The 24132-nt window shown below is 41.3% G+C and overlaps 1 protein-coding gene across 3 annotated transcripts in view; it reads right to left on the bottom strand.

Annotated features, from left to right (window-relative positions):
• The window catches only part of trappc8 (trafficking protein particle complex subunit 8), a 186117-nt gene that overhangs the window by 132007 nt on the left and 29978 nt on the right, over window positions 1–24132 (bottom strand). For 2 of the 3 annotated variants that reach the window (XM_063060131.1, XM_063060143.1), the window contains 2 exons: window positions 22674–22757; window positions 3360–3449 (listed from right to left, as the gene is read on the bottom strand). In XM_063060131.1, coding sequence (XP_062916201.1) covers window positions 3360–3449; window positions 22674–22757 — 174 coding nt within the window. The remainder of the gene's footprint in view (window positions 1–3359; window positions 3450–22673; window positions 22758–24132) is intronic. The other variant, XM_063060134.1, reaches the window with a different exon arrangement.

Here is a 24132-nt window from a genome sequence, read left to right as displayed (position 1 = left end):
TCAAAAGTGCCTTTGGTGGACATCTCAGGCCAAAATACAAAAATAGTTATTGATAATACGATTTGATAAGTCAGTAATTTTTTCTTTAGTAAACACATCTTCAGTTCACTAAGCAGTGAAGTTCACAACGAAGTTCAAATTCAGGGTTAATTCATAGCAGATATGGGACAGTCCTGTTCTCTCCACAGTTTGAGATTCCTGCTCATAGAGAGCAAATACTCAATTCAACCAAGACAAAGATGCCACTTAAAATGGTAATCAATGAATACTCAGGTCATACAGAGAAGTGGTGCTGAGATAAATTATCAAGGTTGATCTTACTCCATTGTAGAAATGGCGTAAAAGAGCAAATGGTTTACTCCTGCTTTTTCAAAAAACAAAGGCAGTATTAATGACATTGAGCATCAAGTGACGGACTCACAACAGAGATCCCATTACCAAAGGGGTTTGGTGTCAAATATGATTTCACAGTATTTTCTATCAATACTTCATACCAAACCTCCAGGCACCCCCTCAGGTGGGTACAAAACATTCTTTGATAATGTTTCTCAGAAGTAAGGGAGTTCACAGTATTGTCCTCTCCAATATTTATCCATAAACTAATATCCCCAATTAAAACATTATCTATGATAATTCCATCGCCATTTGTACAAGCTTGTTAAAGATTAAGGATTAGCTTTTATCTGTCACATGAGAACTGAAACATTGGAACACAGTGAAATGCATCATTTGCATCAATGACCAGCCTTAGGATGTGCTGGGAGCAAAGCACAAGTGGGGCCATGCTTCCAGCACCAACACAGGATGCCTGCAACTTGCTAACACGCAAGCCTTTGGAACATGGGAGGAAGCTAGAGCACTTGGATGAAACCCTCATGGTCTTGGGGAGAACATACAAACTCCTTACAGACAGCAACAGGAACTGAACCCAAGTTGCTGCCACTGTAAAGTGTTATATGTTAACCGCTACGTTACCATGCTGCCACAATTGTTACACAAACTGAATGTTTCATTTCCTGTATTACAAAAGTGACCGTACTTCAGAACATTTCTTTTAACTGTCAAGCATTTTGGTACAACTAATCACAAGATCCCATACAAATCAACTTAAGGAAACTTGAGAAAATTCAAGGCTTAGATTATAAAGTCCATGACAATCAAGTGTAATACATAATGCTGCATCTGGGGTCAAGCACCTCAAGGTGACTATCTCTATAGAAAGATGGTGCCACCACCACCCCCCAATCCATATCCGAACCTTGAAATCACTCAGATTCCCATTTTCCAAGTTAAATGCCAACTGATTTAATTTCAGTCAGAATTTCAATACCTATTAATTGCATATCTCAAGATTAAGATCCAAGACTCGGGAGCAATCCTTTAATCCAAATGACACATATTAATAAATAACATGACCAAGTATTTCAGTCGTAATGAAAAATGTCTGAAACTACAGTAATTCATGCCAGGAATCTGGTTTTAAAAAAAAACGTACTTCATGTGGCATCAGAGTGGTTTTCTGTTAAGGATAATGTTCTCAAGTGCAACAAGATTGATGTTTATTTAAGAAAATGGGGGTAGTGGAGAATGTTGGGAACTTCACTCCACAGTAAAATACATACCATTTTCGGAGATGCTTTCAAGCTGAACACAAATAAGACTCAAATCTGCAAAAGGGATATGTTTGTGAAGTTATTTTATTTGCATTCATTCTGCAATCTGAACTTCAGCCACAGTTAAGCCACATGTGGCTCTCAAGTGAAGTTGGTCATTCTGCCATGGCCCAACTTGAAGACACCAACCTCCATTTAAGCCAGTTAAATAGCAGAATTCCATAACCCTGCTGTCTTATTTAATCACCTTTACCTCACCACTCATCTTGATCAAATGGCAATTTCCTCACTACCTACACACCCATAATATTGCCCCACTTACTCCGTCTCTGCTCAGTATCTGCTGAAACTCACATCCGTCATACAACTGTCTCTGTACTGGTCTCACTCCTTTTAAACTGGCCATCCAAAACTCCCTGGCTGCTAACATCCCCATTCACTTGTCACTCCAGTGTTTGCTGATTTAGAGGTTCATAATCCAATAACAATCTCATTTCTTTTTAAACATCTCAAGTGCCACCTATGGCCTTGCCTTTCCCTATTTCTACATCATCACTAAAACCATCTAAAAACCTTGTATTTCTCCATTTCTGGTCTCTTATAGATCCTCTATTTTCAATCGCTCCACCATGAGTCAATGTCTTAATTTGCCTGAAGCCTCTCTATAAACTTCTTCATCCTATCCCTCTAAGTTAACATGTTCCTTAAAATATTACTTTTTAAATAATTGTTTATCTGCATTCTATTGGTCTTTTTCTTTGTATTACCTTAATGCACTTAATCATGAAATGAACTGTATGAATAGCATATAAAACAGTCTTTAAACTGTACCTCAGCAGATATGACAAAGGCCAATTACCAACCCTATTATCCTCTTGTTTCTTGACAGCAAGTTTTATTGTTAACCATTCTGTGAAGACTTGAGAGGTTATATCAGATTAAAGGTTCTATATGGTCCTAATTTGTTGTTTAACCCACAGCTCCTTTGATTAATCACAGCCATTTACATGCCAAATGATGCATATACACAAGGGTCAAAAGTTTGAAAACCCATTTGATCATTTCAGAACATGAGACTGAGGATCAGACTCTGGGCCTGCTCCAGGCTTCATGTCTGCAAGCTCAGCTGTGCAGCTGAGGCTGTGGGCCTGCTCCACCTGCTCTTGGCTTCGTATTTATGGACTCACTTTCATTCTGAATGTTGTTGCTTGCTTTTATTGATTGCACAATTTGTTCCCCCCCCCCAACCCCCATCTCTGCACATTTGGTGTTTAACTAGTCTTTTTTTTAAATATACAAATCGGACCCGGCTGGTGGCGTAGTGGCATCAGTGTCGGACTTCAGGACGAGAGGTCCCGGGTTCGAATGCAGCCAGCCGGCTCCCCTGCACGCTTTCCATCCATGCTGGGTTATGAGCTGGTGATCTCTTTGGAAACTCACCCGGCAGAAGGCAATGGCAAACCACTGCTGTAACTTGCCTTGTACGCAATTCCCCACTACGTCAGAGAGGCGTGGAGGGATATCGTCCACTAACTGGAGAAACTCTGGATGCGACATACCTTTCCTTTTTAAAAATGGATTCTTTCAGGTTTCTTGTTATGTGGCTGCCTGTAAGGAGACAGATCTCAGGGTTCTATATATTTCATACATACTTTGATAATAAGTGTACTTTGAACTTTGATTTTACCTTGTCAGAATAAGCATATTCAGTCCAGACCACATTCATACAATTCAGAAAAAGGATACAAGCCAAATAGTGGTGTAGAAACTCATGGTCTGATGAAGGCATGGATTGGAAGAAGCATTCTCTGTAGGCTTCAAACCAGGGAGTGGTTGCTAAAAAGAATAGAATTTAGAAACACCATTAAATATTGATGAACTATTAGAAAAATAATGCCAGCTGGATACCTCCTGAAGGTGTTATTTATGGTTTACATTACATATTCACACTGGCCTGTCGAATTAGTCACACTGATACTGCAACCATTGGCCATTGAGTACCTCTGCAGTGTGGCTACAGCCACAAATTTAATTTTATTGACAGGAAGTGATTAACTGGTCTAGGAGTTCAGCATATGCATAACTTCATACAGACAGGCTTAAAACAACATTATCACCACTATTTAAGCATTTAGTCGATAGTTTTCAGTACTTCAGTTACATGCTGCCTGGAATTTTAAACTTTAAACTTACGATATTCTGCTCTTTAGACGAGTAGGGCAATCCTTCATACCACTTACATGACTTTTTTCACCTTCACCAATTACTCAGCACAAAAATGTATAGAAAATGGAACACTTGAGCAATAATACTGAATAACTTCCATATAAAATCAAATATTCTATTGAACAGCAAATGTAGCAAATCCTCAGATCAAGCATCTGTACAGAGGGGAAAAAAGTAGCTCATGTTTCAAGGTTGATGATCTTTTATCATAACCTGGAAAATCAGTCAGTGTGTGAAGATCCAAGTTGGAAAATGACCTTCAGTCCTGATGAAAGATCACTGACCTGAACAGTTAACTGCTTAGCATAAAATCACACGTGTGCAGCATGCCAACTATACCTGTCTATACTCACCCATTTGCCCACTACAGCCTTCCATGCCATAGTTATTCAAATGTCTGCATAGATGCCTTTTAAATGTTGTGATTTTATCTACCTCTTCTACCTACCATGGCAGCAGTCAGAATCTTTCCATTCTGAACATCTTCCCTCACTATAAATCAATGCCTCTCATTTTAGATGACCCTCTACAATGAGGGAAGTTTCTTCGTATCTATTGTATACATGCCTCAATTTTATACTGGTCTGGCCAGTCATTCCTTTGCTCTGGGGAAACTAACCCAGCCTACAGAATGCGTCACCCCAAAATAAAACTGGTTAGACTGCACATGAAGGAACGTGTGCAGTTCTGATTGGCGCACCGCAGGAAGGACATGATTGCATTGGAGAGGAGAGAATCACCAGGATGGTGTCCTGATTAGAGAACCTAATTAGGGAGAGATTGGTAGGCTGGACTTTTCCCCCCTGTAACTACAGGAAGCATTTCACACCTATTCTGCTCTTAGATGCATATTAAGAGAAAGTAGTCTCAGAATTGCATAAAATCTAGCACAGGAGCCACTTAGGCAATTCACTCCATGTCTATATACTTGTTGCAATACATACTATTCCAACTCTCTCTAAATGCATCAATAGTAGGCGGGAGGAGAAGACGGCGGCACGCCTGCGTGTGCGCAGCCCTCTGGTGATAAATGATACCGTATCTGTTAAATAGGGGCCGTGGACAATTCTGATTTGATGGAGACAGACATGAAAGCACAGAGCAACATCTGGAGAAATTTCTGAAACGTCCGTTCGCTTCTGTCATTACTGTGTGGTCGTGAATCTTTCGGAGGGTAGGCCTCAAAATCCCCAGCCTTGCCTGCTTTTGGCGACCGAGAAGGAGGTCAAATCGTTCAGACAGAGATGGCGCTCAGTACTCGGTGTTGGACAGCTGATTAGAGCTCGAAGTTTTCAGATGACTCAAGAGTCGGATTGTGGTCGGCATGGCAGGGTGAGTTTTTCTTCCTTCTCCCGTCTGCATGAGATGTGGGACATTTGAGAAACTTTGAAACTTTACTATGCTCATGGACTTCAAGTTATGGTATTGTTGCACTGTTGGTAACTATATGTTATAATTATGTGGTTTTGTAATTTTTATTCAGTCTTGGTCTGTCCTGTGTTTTGTGATATCACACCGGAGGAAATAATGTATCATTTCTTAATGCATGCATTACTAAATGACAATAAAAGATGACTATGTGTCTTCATAATCTAATAGTATTCACCTCAATCTATGGTTTGAAATGCCTCAATTTATTTTCTTGTTACATTTAACTGTTCCCCTGCAATTCACCATGATGCCTATAAAAAGTATTCACACCACTACCCCAAGAGAGTTTTCATGTTTTACAACAGTGAATCAGAGGATTTAATTTGGCTTTTTTGACACTGATGAACAGAAGACTCTTATGTCAAAGTTAAAACAAATTTCTATAAATTGGTCTAAATTTATAACAATTAAACACAAAATAACTGATTGCATAATTACCCCCTTCAAGTCAGTACTTAGTAAATGCACCTTTAGCAGCAATTACAGGCTTGAGTCCGTGTGGATCACTCTCTATCAGCTTTGCAAATCTGGACACTGCAATTTCTCCCCATTAAATAAATTCCTCTCTTCAAGAAGGGAGGAAGAGAGAAAACAAGGAACTATAGACCGGTGAGCCTGACGTCGGTGGTGGGAAATATGCTGGAGTCAATTATAACAGACGAAATTACAACACATCTGGATAGCAGTAACAGGATTGGTCCGAGTCAGCATGGACTAATCTTCTGGAATTTTTTGAGGATGTAACTATGAAAATGGACAAGGGAGAGCCAGTGGATGTAGTGTAACTGGACTTTCAGAAAGCCTTTGATAAAGTCCCACATGGGAGATTAGTGGGCAAAATTAGGGCACATGGTATTGGGGGCAGAGTACTGACATGGATTGAAAATTGGCTGGCTGACAGAAAACAAACAGTAGCGATTAACGGGTCCCTTTCGGAATGGCAGGCAGCCAGTGGGGTACCGCAGGGTTCAGTGCTGGGACCGCAGCTTTTTACAATATATATTAATGATTTATATGAGGGAATTAATAGTAACATTAGCAAATTTGACAATGACACAAAGATAGGTGGCAGTGTGAAATGTGAGGAGGATGTTATGAGAATGCAGGGTGACTTGGACAGGCTGGGTGAGTGGGCAGATGCATGACAGATGCAGTTTAATGTGGATAAATGTGAGGTTATCCACTTTGGTGGTAAGAACGGGAAGGCAGATTATTATCTAAATGGAGTCAAGTTAGGAAAAGGGGAAGTACAACAAGATCTAGGTGTTCTTGTACATCAGTCACTGAAAGCAAGCATGCAAGTACAGCAGGCAGTGAAGAAAGCTAATGGCATGCTGGCCTTCATAACAAGGGGAATTGAGCATAAGAGCAAAGAGGTCCTTTTGCAGCTGTACAAGGCCCTGGTGAGACCACACCTGGAGTACTGTGTGCAGTTTTGGTCTCCAAATTTGAGGAAGGACATTCTTGCTATTGAGGGAGTGCAGCGTAGGTTCACAAGGTTAATTCCCAGGATGGCAGGACTGTCATATGTTGAAACATTGGAGCGACTGGGCTTGTATACTCTGGAATTTAGAAGGCTTTTTGAAACGTATAAGATTATTAAGGGATTGGACATGCTGGAGGCAGGAAGCATGTTCCTGCTGATGGGTGAGTCCAGAACCAGAGGCCACAGTTTAAGAATAAGGGGTAGGCCATTTAGAACAGAGCTGAGGAAAAACTTTTTCACCCAGAGAGTGGTGGATGTATGGAATGCTCTGCCCCAGAAGGCTGTGGAGGCCAAGTCTCTGGATGCTTTCAAGAAAGAGATGGATAGAGCTCTTAAAAATAGCGGAATCAAAGGTTATGGGGATAAGGCAGGAACTGGATACTGATTGTGGATGATCAGCCATGATCACAGTGAATGGCGGTGCTGGCTCGATGAGCGAATGGCCTACTCCTGCACCTATTGTCTATCGTCTATTATTGTCTATTGCTATTCAACATTGTAAAACAATAAAACATGAAAATTTCCAGGGGGAGGGGAGGGAATACTTTTTATAGTCACTGCAACTCACATCAGGTTTAAAATTTAGTACAGCAAAATAAGCATTCTTGCCCCTCAAATGATGCTGATGCATTTAATGAAAACCATTAGTTAACCTGCCCTTGCATAGCACAAGAATTTGTAATGCAAGAACATATTAGTAAGGATTAGACTGCTCAGCCCTTGATCTTGTTCTGACATTTAAAAAGGATGACACGTGCCTGAACTTCACATTCTTGCCTATTCCCAGTAAACTTCCATAGGACCATGAGACATCGGACCATTCAGCCCATTGAATCTGCTCCAACATTCTATCGTGGCTGATTTATTATCTCCTCAATCCTGTTCTTCCTTTTCCTCATAGCTTTTAAAGTCCAAGGGATTCAAATTACATTCAATGTATAAATTATACAACCTCGTGTGCTTACAGGGGAAAAAAATACAAATTATCCAAACAATAAAAGCAAGCATTCCAAACTAAATTGAGTCCACCAATCCAAAATATTGGAACAGCCAGTGTAGGCCCGAAGCCTCAGCTTTAATTCATCATATTAGCAGGGCAAATCGCCGCAAAGCTCACAGACATGAACAACCAGAGCAGTCTCACAGCCTCAGCATCGAGGAGGGCAAGTGAATGTCACGCAGAGAGTGAGCAAAATCACCCCGGCCCTAGCTTCCAGACCTAACAATCTACCTTAGCAGTCCATCTGGGCTGGTATTTAATTTGTCCAAAGTACGCAGGTGTTTACAACGAGTGGACAGTCGCAAAGCTGCGGGACTAGATGGCATCCCAGGGCGGGTACTTGGAGTGTGTGCAGCACAACTGGCAGGTGTGTTTACAGACATTTTTAATCTCTGCCTCTCCCAGTGTAGAGTGCCTTCCTGCTTCAAAACATCACCATTGTTCCTGTACCCAAAAAGACCAAGGTAACATGTCTGAATGACTGGTGTCCTGTCACACTCACCTCAATAATAAGCAAATGCTTTGAGAGGTTGGTTAAGGACTACATCTGCAGCATGCTGCCACCCACACTGGACCCCCTACAATTCACCCACCGACACAACTGATCGACAGATGACGCAGTAGCCACAACTATACACACCATCCTTACACATCTGGAGAAGGATGCTTATGTAAGAATGCTGTTCTTGGACTACAGTTCAGCATTCAACACCATAATTCCCTCCAGCCTCGACAAGAACCTCAGAGACCTCGGCCTTCACCCTGCCTTGTGTAGCTGGATCCCGGATACCTGTCAGATCGCCAGCAGGTGGCAAGAGTGGGCTCTCTCACCTCTGCCCCTCTGACCCTCACAGGTGTAGCTCAAGACTGTGCCCTAAGCCCCCTCCTTTACCCTCTGTATACCCATATCTGTGTCGTCACCCACAGCTCCAATCTGCTAATTAAATTTGCTGACAACACTACATTGATTGGCCTAATCTCAAATAATAATGAGGCAGCTCACAGAGATGATGTCATCACCCTGACATAGTGGTGTCAAGAAAACAACCTCTTCCTCAATGTCACAAAAACAAAGCAAAAACAAAGCAGCTGGTTGTGGACTACAGGAGGAATGGAGACAGGCTAACCCGTTGACATCAATGAATCTGGGGTTGAGAGGGTGAACAGCTTTAAGTTCCTCGGCATAAACATCACCGAGGATCTCACGTGGTCTGTACGTACTGGCCGTGTGGTGAAAAAGGCACCACAGCGCCTCTTTCACCCCAGACAGTTGAAGTTTGGTATGGGCCCCCAAATTCTAAGAACTTTCTACAGGGGCACAATTGAGAGCATCCTGACTGGCTGCATCACTGCCTGGTATGGGAACTGTAATTCCCTCAATCGCAGGACTCTGCAGAGAGTGGTGCGGACAGCCCTGTGCAACTGTAGATGTGAACTTCCCACTATTCAGAACATTTACAAAGACAGGTGTGTAAAAAAAAAAGGGCCCGAAGGATCATTTGGGACCAGAGTCACCCCAACCACAAACTGTTCCAGCTATCATCCAGGAAACGGTACCGCAGCACAAAAGCCAGGACCAACAGGCTCTGGGACAGTTCTGGCTATTGCATCATCTGTTAATTGATTTTGTCAGTAGGCAAATTGTAGGGGGTCCAGTGTGGGTGGCAGCATGCTGCAGATGAGGTCCTTAACCAATCTCTCAAAGCATTTGCTTATTATTGAGGTGAGTGTGACAGGACACCAGTCGTTCAGACATGTTACCTTAGTCTTTTTAGGTACCGGAACAATGGTGGATGTTTTGAAGCAGGAGAGCACTCTACACTGGGAGAAGGAGAGATTAAAAGTGTCTGTAAATACACCTGCCAGTTGCGCCACGCACATCCCGAGTACCCAGCCTGGGATGATGTCTGGTCCCACAGCCTTGTGACTGTCCATCAGTGGAAAAACATTCATACTTCGGCCTCATAAATGACCAAGCTGCCGGTCGCATCATCTGCAGGTCTCCTTTGGGGCTCAGTATTGGCGACATTGATTCGAGCGCAAAAAAGATTTAGCTCGTCTGGGAGAGAGGTAGTGATGTTGGAAACTCCACTGTGTTTAGCTTTGAAGTCGGCGATGGTGTGCAGACCTTGCCATAAACTGCATGTGTTGTTGGTAGAGAGTTGTGTATGGATCTTGTCCCTGTATTATTGTTTCACCACCTTGATGACTTTGCGTAGATCGTTGCTGCATTTCTTGAGCTCCTGCTAATTACCGGCAACATAATCTCTGTGTCGCACAATAACTGCTTCTTGCACGGAATTGTTGCTTTGGGGTTTCTGGTTTGAATAGACCCTGACCAATCTCTGGGGGACAACATCCTAGATACTCTTCTGGATGAAACTTCTGACCCCATTCGTGAACTCAGACATCCTCATCATGGAAGACATTCCAGTCAATGTCAAAGCAGTATTTGTATGCATTCCTTTAATGAATTATGTAAGCATACAGAGAATCTCAGAGCTCAGCTAACTACCTTGTACGTTTTTATTATTCCTGTTGAAACAATTTCACATTTCCCAAAACTGTACTCCATTTGTCAGATCTTTGCTTCATCACTTAACCAATGTTTTTGGTCTCTTCTAGCTCTCGTCACATTATAATTTCATGACACCATTTGAGTCATCAGCATATTTAGCAACAATGCCTTCAGTTCCTTCATCCTAATCATTTATATAAATTATAAAAAGTTGAGGCCCCAGCCCAAGAGCACTCAGTACATTTTGCCAACTAGATAAAAAGGTCATTATGCATTCTGATACTTAATGGCCAACAAATACCGTTACCTATTATGACATGAGCTTACATTTTCTGCATTAACCTTTGATCTGTCACCAGATGAACATCTTGAATTCCAATTTCTCTTCTACAACAATCACTTTAAATAAAAGAATAAATTTATCAAGCATTTCCTTTCACAAAACCATATTGACTTTGCCTCACTGTTGATTTTTTTTCTCTCCCAAAAGTGAAATGTTGTTCCATCTTTGTACTAACTTCAAACATTTCCCCATGACAAATGAGGACTTTGCTTCATGCAGTTTCTCTTGGACACCCTATGCCGTAACAGCTACTTATTGGTGCAAAACACTAAGTTGCTTAAAGATCTTCGTTGGGTAGCACAGCACTTCATCTGTGGCCATTATCTACCCTGGCATTAGGAAACTTCAATTTCAAAGCTCAAAGTAAATTTTATTATCAAAGTATATATATGTCATTTATATACAACCCTGAGATTCAATTTTCCTGCGGACAGGCTCAGCAACTCTGTAGAACAGTAACTATAACAGGATCAATGGAAGATCAACCAGTGTAGAAGACAACAAACTACACGTGGAAATATGAATAAATAGCAATAAATTATGGGATCAGATAATGAGATAAAGAGTCCTTAAATGAAATCATTGGTTGAAGGAACATTTCAATGATGGGGCAAGGGAGTATAATTATCCCCTTTTATCCAAGAACCTGATAGTCGAGTGATAGTAACTGTTCTTCATCTAGTGGTGCAAGTCCTGAGGTTCTCCTACCTTCTACCTGATGGCAGCAGCAAAAAAAAGAGCAAGACCTAATCGGTGGGGATCTCTGATGATGGATCTTGCTTTCCTACTACAGAGCTTCAATTTTATAAGTGCAGTTTTAATCTCAGTCTTATTTTAGATTGCCAATTTCACGAATAGATCAAAGTACAACACAATAAATTCCCACGTGGGTTGGAATTTTCACCTGGCTACAACTGCTTCTTGCAGAATAACCAGGGGTGCAGTGCTAGTCGGAGCACGTCCGGCACTCCTTTAAGAAAAAAGCCAAAATAAACAAGCGATTTAACTAGGTGCCACCCAGGGTGATTTGAGTTTCTCAAAAACTGCTGATCTCCTGGGAATTTTACACACAACAGACTCTAGAGTTTACAAAGAATGGTGCCAAAAACAAAAAAAAATCCAGCAAGTGGATTTAACGAGATGTTTTCCCTCACAGAACAGCTACTCGCTGGATTTTTTTTTGTGGGCCAAACTAACTGACCCGTATTGGAAAACGCAAACGCATGCATTGTATATTCTATGTATTACAGCAGTATTTACTTAACAGTATTTACTCAAATGCACACATTGTATTTTCTATATTTACTATGTAACCACCGCTAGCTGAATAGAAGGTATTCACTATGTAGCCATGACTTTTACCTGTTCACTATTAATTCCTGAAGAGAACTAGAATGAAACCAAGTAGAAAGATAACGGTGGCGAGTAAGGTGACGAAATATGTGGCAGTATGTCAACGCAAGACTAATTAAGAAATAACTGTGGTTAGGGATGAGAGGACATATGGTCTAAAATGTAAACTAGGACATAATTAAGTTGGGGAGTAAAATAATAGTGGAAAGTCGAGAGCGGATATATTGATGATATGTAATCACAGGCCGACTGGATATGATAATGTAGCTAAGATAGGAAATTGCTATAAAAAATGCTGTATACAAGCCTCGATGGGCAGTCAGCTACTAGCTTTCTGATTGTCTCAGCTTTGATTTGCAAAGTAAAGTTTAAAACGTCTTGACGAGTTTTCTGCATCTCCTTGTCGTTTGTGAGAAACGAGAAACCACGACACCTGTAATAGCTCTCATCTTGTCCAGTCCTATAACACAACTCCGGTCCTCAAATTAAAGTATCTTGACCATCTCCAGATTTAATCACTTCTCAGATGATCAGATCAGCCTTGGAAGCTGAAAATAAACTCAAAGTCCTTGTCTAAACCTTAACAACAGGAATTCTGCAGATGCTGGAAATTCAAGCAACACACATAAAAGTTGCTGGTGAACACAGCAGGCCAGGCAGCATCTCTAGGAAGAGGTGCAGTCGACATTTCAGGCCGAGACCCTTCGTCAGGACTAACTGAAGGAAGAGTGAGTAAGGGATTTGAAACTTGGAGGGGGAGGGGGAGATCCAAAATGATAGGAGAAGACAGGAGGGGGAGGGATGGAGCCAAGAGCTGGACAGGTGATAGGCAAAAGGGATACGAGAGGATCATGGGACAGGAGGTCCGGGAAGAAAGACAAGGTGGGGGGGGGGACCCTGAGGATGGGCAAGGGGTATATTCAGAGGGACAGAGGGAGAAAAAGGAGAGTGAGGGAAAGAATGTGTGTATAAAAATAAGTAACAGATGGGGTACGAGGGGGAGGTGGGGCATTAGCGGAAGTTAGAGAAGTCGATGTTCATGCCATCAGGTTGGAGGCTACCCAGACGGAACAGAAGGTGTTGTTCCTCCAACCTGAGTGGGGCTTCATCTTTACAGTAGAGGAGGCCGTGGATAGACATGTCAGAATGGGAATGAGACATGGAATTAAAATGTGTGGCCACTGGGAGATCCTGCGTTCTCTGGCGGACAGAGCGTAGGTGTTCAGCAAAGCGGTCTCCCAGTCTGTGTCGGGTCTCGCCAATATATAAAAGGCCACATCGGGAGCACCGGACGCAGTATATCACCCCAGCCGACTCACAGGTAAAGTGTCGCCTCACCTGGAAGGACTGTTTGGGGCCCTGAATGGTGGTAAGGGAGGAAGTGTAAGGGCATGTGTAGCACTTGTTCTGCTTACACAGATAAGTGCCAGGAGGGAGATCAGTGGGGAGGGATGGGAGGAACGAATGGACAAGGGAGTTTGTCCCTTGTCCATTCACCCCCCCATCCCTCCCCACTGATACTCCCTTGTCTATTCGTCCCCCCCATCCCTCCCCACTGATACTCCCTTGTCCATTCGTCCCCCCCATCCCTCCCCACTGATACTCCCTTGTCCATTCGTCCCCTCCATCCCTCCCCACTGATACTCCCTTGTCCATTCGTCCCCCCCATCCCTCCCCACTGATACTCCCTTGTCCATTCATCCCCCCCATCCCTCCCCACTGATACTCCCTTGTCCTTTCATCCCCCCCATCCCTCCCCACTGATACTCCCTTGTCCATTTGTCCCCCCCCATCCCTCCCCACTGATCTCCCTCCTGGCACTTATCCGTGTAAGCGGAACAAGTGCTACACATGCCCTTACACTTCCTCCCTTACCACCATTCAGGGCCCCAAACAGTCCTTCCAGGTGAGGCGACACTTCACCTGTGAGTCGGCTGGGGTGATATACTGCGTCCGCTGCTCCCGATGTGGTCTTTTATATATTGGCGAGACCCGACGCAGACTGGGAGACCGCTTTGCTGAACACCTACGCTCTGTCCGCCAGAGAAAGCAGGATCTCCTAGTGGCCACACATTTTAATTCCACATCCCATTCTCATTCTGACATGTCTATCCACAGCCTCCTCTACTGTAAAGATGAAGCCCCACTCAGGTTGGAGGAACAACACCTTCTATTCCGTCTGGGTAGCCTCCAACCTGATGGCATGAACATCGACTTCTCTAACTTCCGCTAATGCCCCACCTCCCCCTCGTACCCCATCTGTTACTTATTTTTATACACACATTCTTTCCCTCACTCTCCTTTTTCTCCCTCTGTCCCTCTGAATATACCCCTTGCCCATCCTCTGGGTCCCCCCCCCCACCTTGTCTTTCTTCCCGGACCTCCTGTCCCATGATCCTCTCGTATCCCTTTTGCCTATCACCTGTCCAGCTCTTGGCTCCATCCCTCCCCCTCCTGTCTTCTCCTATCATTTTGGATCTCCCCCTCCCCCTCCAACTTTCAAATCCCTTACTCACTCTTCCTTCAGTTAGTCCTGACGAAGGGTCTCAGCCTGAAACATCGACTGCACCTCTTCCTAAAGATGCCGCCTGGCCTGCTGCGTTCACCAGCAAATTTTATGTGTGTCTAAACCTTAGTTTTTTTTAAGCATCTCCCCCATCTGTTAAGGCACTTCTCAAAACAATTCTTTGATCAAAGTTTTGAACATCTCCAAGTATCACCCTGTACATCACAATGTCAACTTTTTGTTTGATATCATCTTCTAAGATACTTTGGTGGTTGAATGGACATTCATAAATAACATCATTTAGACCAAAACACAATATTCAAATAAATGATCAAACTTTAAGATTCTACTCAAAAGTAAACTGAAACCATTAAAAACAATGGTTATGAAAAAGATTTCCTCCATGTGCAACACCAGCATTGTGGACATCATCTTCCGCATTCAACTACATCTACATTTACTGTGACGTTGACGTAGAAGTGTCTCGACATGCTTTATAGGCACTTTAAATGAGTCACTGAAATATCCTCAGGCACTGTAGAAACTAAAATATGACAAATTGACTGCTTGATAGAATTATTTTCTATTTGAGGAAACAAAGGACTAGATCACAGGATTTATCACACTTGTCTCTTAGAACAATCTGAAGCACATTAGGAAATTCCAGTATGCCTGGAAGCTAACATTATTAATAAATAATAGCCCATACAGCCCTCGTTCTCCTCTACCATTCAGCAGCATCTTGACTTAACCCCAACTTCCTGCTTGATCACCATAAATCAGTGTTCAAAAACTTGACCTTAGGTTTAAATAAACTATGACTTGAGCACCTATAGGCCTCTTTGCCAACAAATTTCAATAATTTACAAACTCCCAAATCTCCCAAAAGTAGTATTTCTTCTATTCAGTCCCAAATACCAACTACCTATTCTCAAGCAATTTCCAGACAATCCAGCAAGCGGACATCAAAACTGCACATTGCCTTTCACAGCATTACCTGAATGCTGTGGGCAATTTCTACACGACCTACTTTCCCATCCATCCCTCCAATATGCAGTAACTACACATGTACTACATCCATCTGAGTGCATGCTCCTTTTTAAGCTACTGTGGTCATCAGGAAAAGCATGGCTGTATAAAAGAAAATTATGAAAAGTTTAAAAGTTCAAGTAGGATTGACAATACAGAAAAAGACCAGCACAGATGGTCAATATCAACATTTATCATCCATGCAAGCCTCCTCCTCCCCCATTGATTTCAAATATCTCCCCTCTGTCCCCACATTTATTCAGAGATACCGTGCAGAACAGATCCTTCAGGCCCAGTGAGTCGCATTACCCAGCAACACACCTATTTTACGCCTAATCACAAGACAATTTACAATGGCCAATTAACCTACCAACTGGTACATTTTTGGACTATGGGAAGAAACTGGAGCACCCGAAGGAATCCCACATGCTCATGAAAGGACACAAACTGTGCCAGAGTTGAACTCCACCACCCCGAGCTATAATAGCACTGTACTACCTGCTATGCTGCCACAGCACTTCTAGAAACATAGAAAACCTACAACACAATACAGGCCCTTCGGCCCACAAAGCTGCGCCGAACATGTACTTACCTCAGAAATTACCTAGGGTTACCCATAGCCCTCTATTTTTCTAAGCTCCATACACTTATCCAGAAGTCTCTTAAAAGACCCTATTGTTTCCGCCTCCACCACCATCGCCAGCAGCCCATTCCCCACTCTCATCACCCTCTGCGTAAAACATAGAAATATAGAAAATAGGTGCAGGAGTAGGCCATTCGGCCCTTCGAGCCTGCACCGCCATTCAGTATGATCATGGCTGATCATTCAACTCAGAACCCTGTACCAGCCTTCCCTCCATACCCCCTGATCCCTTTAGCCACAAGGGCCATATCTAACTCCCTCTAAAATAGAGCCAATGAACTGGCCTCAACTGTTTCCTGTGGCAGAGAATTCCACAGGTTCACCACTCTCTGTGTGAAGAAGTTTTTCCTCATCTCGGTCCTAAAAGGCTTCCCCTTTATCCTCAAACTGTGACCTCTTGTTCTATACTTCCCCAACATCGGGAACAATCTTCCTGCATCTAGCCTATCCAATCCCTTTAGGATTTTATACGTTTCAATAAGATCCCCCCCTCAATCTTCTAAATTCCAACGAGTATAAGCCTAGTTCATCCAGTCTTTCATCATATGAAAGTCCTGCCATCCCAGGAATCAATCTGGTGAACCTTCTTTGTACTCCCTCTATGGCAAGGATGCCTTTCCTCAGATTAGGGGACCAAAACTGCACACAATACTCCAGGTGTGGTCTCACCAAGGCCTTGTACAACTGCAGTAGTACCTCCCTGCTCCTGTACTCGAATCCTCTTGCTATAAATGCCAGCATACCATTCGCCTTTTTCACTGCCTGCTGTACATGCATGCCCACTTTCAATGACTGGTGTATAATGACACCCAGGTCTCGTTGCACCTCCCCTTTTCCTAATCGGCCACCATTCAGATAATAATCTGTTTAATCCTGTTTTTGCCACCAAAGTGGATAACCTCACATTTATCCACATTAAATTGCATTTGCCATGAATTTGCCCACTCACCTAACCTATCCAAGTCACCCTGCATCCTCCTCACAGCTAACACTGCCGCCCAGCTTCATGTCATCCGCAAACTTGCAGATGCTGCATTTAATTCCCTCATCTAAGTCATTAATATATATTGTAAACAACTGGGGTCCCAGCACTGAGCCTTGCGGTCCCACTAGTCACTGCCTGCCATTCTGAAAAGGTCCCATTTATTCCCACTCTTTGCTTCCTGTCTGCCAACCAATTCTCTGTCCACATCAATACCTTACCCCCAATACCGTGTGCTTTAAGTTTGCACACTAATCTCCTGTGTGGGAACTTGTCAAAAGCCTTTTGAAAATCCAAATATACCACATCCACTGGTTCTCCCCTATCCACTCTACTAGTTACATCCTCAAAAACTTCTATGAGATTCGTCAGACATGATTTTCCTTTCACAAATCCATGCTGACTTACCCCTGACATCTCCTCTGTACCTACTTCCAAACACCTTAAAACTGTGCCCTCTCGTGTTAGCCATTTCAGCCCTGGGAAAAGCTTCTGACTATCCACACGATCAATGCCTCTCATCATCTTGTACACCTCTATCAGGTCACCTCTCATCCTCCGTCGCTTCTGTGTCACTTAAGTTCATCAATGCTATTTCCTGAACTATATCGTTTAGTGGCACAGTCACACCTCTTTCTTGACTTTGAAATCTCAAGTTCTCCAACACTTTAGTAACAATCTTTAAACAAGCTTTATTGGAAAGCCAATCAACTATTCACAGGCCATAAATTAGCAAAATCCAATGTCAATTTTCTATCTCTTACATTAGCTGTACTCACACAATGAGAACATTGCCAGAGAGAAAAAATAAGATAACAATTACTGAACTGATTGCAAACACAGACAGCACAGTTTATTTTGGAGCCTAGCTGTCAAAATCAAAGAGCAAATAGCCAGTTGAAGGTGAAAAACAATCTTATCATTATAATGAAAAGACAGTGTGAACATGTATTGAAGAAATTCAGAAATACTCAATTTGGTAATTCCAATCCAAGGTATTGTATGCACAATTAAACCTGAAATTAACAGTTCCAGATCTTAATATTAGCTTGTAATGCAGGATGGAGAATATTTTTAGTTAGACTCTTGCGGGGTCAGGGCAAGAAAATACAAGGAAGGAAACCCAATTCAAAAGCTTTCAATTCAAGCATCCATTTTCTGGGTAGGTTCAAAAGAGTGAAAAAAAAACTTCTGAACATGTAAAATGATCAAATAGTCATTCTTTGCACACAGGATTCACAGTGCAATTGCACTTAATGTACAGTGCCTAAAGTATCCACCCCCTTGGAAGTTTTCATGTTTTATTGTTTAACAATATTGAATCACAGTGGATTTAATTTGGCTTTATTGACACCTAGTGTCAAAGTGAAAACAGATCTCTACAAAGTGATCTAAATTAATTACAAATATAAAACACAAAACAATAGATTGCCTAAGTATTCACCCTACTTTAATATGACAGACCAAATCATCACTGGAGCAGTCACTGGACTTTAGAAGTCAGATAACACTGGACAACAATTTTTTTTTCCAAAAGTGTTGCTTCCTCAGAGTTTTATTTTGTGATAGACTGCTTGAAGATGAACACGTATAATTTCAGACTTGTATCACGTAGGAATTTGGAGAAACAACAAATTAACTTTTATTGAATATAATGTGTTAAATTGCATAATGGTGCTGATGCTTTGCAATAATTCAACTAAGTTAAAAATATTTTGTTAATGATTTTCATTTGTACTCTGGATGAGGCCCAACAATAATTCGCCAGCATTGATGGATTCCAGTTGCCCTGGTATCTCCATGACTGCAATGTCCTGGTGAAACCTTTCACCATGCTCATCACTAACAGCACCAAGATTTGCAAGGAAGAAGTCTAAATGGGAATGCAGAAAATGAATCTTTAGTGACATGTTGCATTTCATGGTTTTATATGCTTGAAGCATGCTTTCAATCAGCTGCATGTAGTTTGGTGTAGATGCCGAAAAAAATTTCAACAACTTCCTTGAATGCTTTCAATGTGATTTTCTCCAGTCCCACTAGAAATTCTTCAAATTGCCTGTCATTGATGACCTGTTTGATTTGTGGACCAACAAAAATGTTTTCCTTAATCTTGGCATCAGTTATTCTGGGAAGCATCTGTCTCAAATATCAAAATCCTTCATAGAAATTTTTGTGCCTGGTGATAGCAAATTTCATCCTTACAGCCCTGAACCCAATAATTATTACTAATATCTGTCCTGCCATGCAGCAGCCGCGCCGCCTAAGCATGCCCAAGCCAGATAGGAACCTTTCCAGCTTACATTGTAGGCAACATTTTAATTGACTTGAATTATGAATTGAAATAATAAACATAAGTTTATTTAAAAAATGGTGCATGATAAGGAAATTTCATGGTGATTTTCATGATCAGTAGCCCAAAATTCATAAGATACACCTAAAGGTATTCAGGAAGCAAAATCTTTGTTGTCTAGTGTAATTATTTAAATGGAGAACACCTGTGTGCAGTTAAGGTGTTTCGATTGATTGCAGTAAAAATACACCTGTATATGGAAGGTCCAACCGCTGGTGAGTCAGTATCCTGGCAAAATATACAAAATAAAGACAAAGGAACACTCCAAGCAACTCTGAAAAGGTTATTGAAATGTTGTCAAGAGACGGATACAAGAAAATTTCCCTACAACAACTGTTGCCAGGTGCTTCACCAGTTGTAGCTTTATGGGAGAGTAGCAAAGAGAAAGCAGTTTTGGAAAAAATACTCCCATGAAGGCTCACCTAGAGTCTGCCAGAAGGCATGTGGATGACTCCGAAGTCAGCTGGAAGGTCCTATGGTCTGAGGAAACTAAAATTGAGCTTTTTGGTCAGACAAAATGCTGTTTGGCATAAGCCAAAACTGCACATCAAAGACGCACCATCCATACTGCGAAGAACAGTGGGGGCTGCATTATGGTGTGGGGATGCTTCACTGCAGCAAGCCCTGAAAGGCTCAGAAGGCAGAAGGTAAATTTAATGTGTCAAAATACAGGGAAATCCTAGAGGAAAACCTGATGCAGTCTGCAAGAGAATTGTGACTAGGGAGAAGATATGTTTTCCAGCAAGACAATGCCCCCAAGCATAAAGCCAAAGCTACACAGGAATGGCTTAAAAAACAAACTTAATGTCCTGGAGTGGCCAAGTCAGAGTCTAGACCTCAATCCAACTGAGAATTTGCGGCTGAACTGGAAAAGGGCTCTTCACTCATGATCCCCATGCAATCTAACAAAGCTTGAGCAGATTTGTAAAGAATAATGGGGAAAAATTGCAGAGTCCAGATGTGCAAAGCTGATAGAGACTTATCCACACAGACCCAAAGATTTAATTTCTGCCAAAGGCGCATCTACTAAATACTGACTTGAAGGGGGTGGAATACATATGCAATCAATTGCTTGGTGTTTTATATTTGAAATTAATTTTGATCACTTTGTAGAGATCTGTTTTCACTGACATGAAGTCTTTTTCTGTTAATCAGTTTAAAAAACAAATTAAATCTACTGATATTGTAAAACAATAAAAAATGAAAACTTCCAAGGGGGGAATGAATACTTTTTATAGGCACTGTACATGAATCATGACATGTTACAACTAGCAGCAAACCAAAAATAAAAGGGGAAAAACTTAATGTTACTAGTCCAATTTTTTTTGGACTTGCAGGTTCCAATGATCATGCTACATCAGTAAATGGAAGTAGCTTCTTTAAAAAAAAAACAAAATAACAAAGGATGGTTAATCTCTGTAATTTTCATGCTTTTTCCTGTAAAATTAAATAGTACGAAGTGAAGATAGCAAATTGCTTTTCAATATATGTGGTTACGTTGCAAAGAAGCACTGAAATGCAATAATGCACAGAAATTAAAATTTCCAAAAACAGTACAATTCAAGCTATTCTCTGCAGAATCTAATAAAATTTCCAAAAACAGTACAATTCAAGCTATTCTCTGCAGAATCTAACTCTGTCCATTTTAAGGTTAGCACTGAGGAACTTGTGTTCTGCTGCAAGGATTTACACCAATTCCCTCGCTCTACTTTATATACAGAGTAAAATACATTGAAATGTCTCCAACAATTTCAGAGATAATGAAAATAAGAATCTTTCTGCAAATGTGAGACATCCCAGAGCCGTGAATAGAAATTAACAAGAGTTCAAAGTAAACTTATTATGAAAGTACATATGTAAATCAAAGACTAAGATTGAACTTAATATACATTCAAAAGACATAAGAGTTTAAGATTCTGTGCTGTGTCAAAAATTAAATGAAACTCAGTCACAGACATTATAGCCCACCCTAAATCTAAACGCACACACTAAACATTGAAAAATAATCAGTGCAGTCAAAAGATATTTGGTCCACTGCAAACATGAAGCAGGAAATACTTTCAATGTAAGAGCAACTGTGAAAGCTGCAATTCCAATGAAATAATTAGGATTATGAGCATTTTGACACAAAGCACAATCTAATATGATGCACCAGTGTTGGATTTGAGTTTTGCATTATTGAAGGAGCTGTCTCCTAGGTGAGATATTAAGCCAAGATCTCACTGGTCCTCGTTAATGGATACAGACAACTGCATGGTTCTTTTTGAAGGACAAAGAAATAATGTCTGGTATCCTGGCAATATTTATCCTTTAGTCAACATCATAAGAACAGATTAAGATATTAACAGATCCCCAGTTGTGATAGTTTGGTGTGAGCAAATTGTTGTGTTACATCATACACATTAGAAATAACAAATGCTTTTGACATAAACTACAACAGAAACTCAACGTTTTCCAAAGCATTGTTAAGCTGTTTGCCATCAAGACAAAATCCAATACAAAAACTGGAACCCAAAAAGCCTCGTTAAAATATAAGATTCAAGAACAGCCTTCAAAAAGATACAGGACACAAGCCATGGGGAAGTGTTGAAGGGTAGGAAGAGACAAGCGAGGTGATGGAGAGTGGAGGGTTAAAGTGAAAGGAGGTCCAAGCTGGAGAGAGAAAGTGGATCCAGGAGAAGAGGGGGCTAAACATAAAGGGTACAATGGAAGGTGCATTTACAATGGATGAGGAACACAAAGGGCATAAGGGCAGGATTGAAGACAGAAGGGTAGAAACAGTTTGAGAGAAGTCAGTTCAGTACCCTGCTAGAACCGAATAGGGGAAATAGAGAGTTAAGCCTTCAACTGCTACAAGCTACTGAACCAGGTACAACTAATGAATCTGCAAGTTACATTTGCATGGATTTGGTCATATTTTCCATCCACTCTTAACTATTCTAATCTTTGCAACCAATACCATATAAATACAGCAAAGAAAACAAGAGGACACTGACCCTTTTGATTCTCTTTAGCCATTGACCATCACAGCTATTCAGCAATTTGCCTGCATTGTCAAGACCAATGAAAATATCAATCATAGCAAAGATGGGAGTGTTTCAGGAAGCCTTAAACTATGAAGTAGTTTTAATGAAAGGAAATGGAGAGGGGAGAAATTAGTAACTGCAAAGCCCACACCAACTTAAAAAAATACCTGCATGGAACTTGGACGAACTCAGCTGCGTCAAAGTGTCTTTCCAATTATTGTACCATGGAACACTAGCTTTTACTGAGCGATCTGATGGAAAACAGAACATTGTATTAAAGACCCATCAGTGAGTTAAGAACTTATTTAATGTTTTTAAATAGACCAAAATCAGGCTTTTGTTAGCAACTTAGAGCTTCTAACAAAAATATGATTCTAAAATAACAAAATTTCAACTTCTAAATACATTAACAAAATACAGTGTCCCACTCTTAGAATATAATCCAACAATCCTCAGGAGGCATCCAGCTCATACCATTGCCAATGCTACTAAACACAAAAATGCTGCGTCAACTAATCAGCAAATTCACGCCTATTCTGGTGTGTTCAACAAGTGACTGGCGTTAAAAGATCATTACAGCACCCTCCTGATGAACAGTCTCCACCTGAAACGTCAACTATTTATTCAATTCTAAAGATGACTCCTGACCTGTTAAGTTCTTCCAGCATTTGAGTGTGTTGATTTGGATTTCCAGCATCTGCAGAATCTTGTTCGCAAAATTTAAAATCTATTTTTAAATTTATGGATGTGAAAGAAAAAGCTAAGAAGAAATCTTTTATTAATTAAGAATGCTTCAGTGCACATTTGCGCAGGCAGACTCTATTGAACTTATTCCTCTGGTGGTAAGGATCATGGTTCAATAAATATACATTGAAATGTATTCAAATGTATTTGAATAACATTTTATAAAGACATTTTATAAAGACCAGTTAACATGGTATTTGTATAACTTTTTCCACGCGTCTATTAGCATACTTCATGCCATGAAGTGTTCCCACTATACAATATATTAATCAGGGACAAAACTTACATTTCACCAGCCATCACATTAAGGGTAAACCATAGAAGATAAACACCTTTGAAGTCTCTACTAGCTAAATTATGTAAAAGATCAACCTATCAACCTTGAATGAAGCCAAAGACACTTCACCAAATCCAATAATGGTGCCTTCAAATGTCAAAGTAAATTAGAGATTGCAAAAGGACATTTTGCTTACATTTTTAGCCACTCCCAACATGGAGACAGCACAGAGGCTTTGTGGGTGAAGTTACTGCCACACAGCTCCTGCAAAACCACATTGGATCCTGCTCATCTGTGCAGTTTGCACACCGTGATCGTACGTTTTCATCCCCACATGCTGATTTTTTCCACACAATGCGAAGGTGTGCTGGTCGGCTAACAGGCCACCCCAATTTAGTTCTAGCCAGCATAAGTGGCAGGAGACCGTGCAAGTGTGGGTTGATTGGCATGAGAAGGAATCAGTTACAGCAGGAGTTCCCAACCTTTACGCCATGGACGCTTACCATTAACTGAGGAGTTTGTGGACCCCAGTTTGGGAAGCCTTGAGTTACAGGGAAATAAGCGAGAGAATAGGTCTGATGGGATTATTCTGCTGAAATAGACTT

The sequence above is a fragment of the Mobula hypostoma genome, chromosome 1 (genome assembly GCF_963921235.1).
Source record: "Mobula hypostoma chromosome 1, sMobHyp1.1, whole genome shotgun sequence".
NCBI lineage: Eukaryota > Metazoa > Chordata > Chondrichthyes > Myliobatiformes > Myliobatidae > Mobula > Mobula hypostoma.
This window is presented reverse-complemented; position numbering and strand designations above follow the sequence as displayed.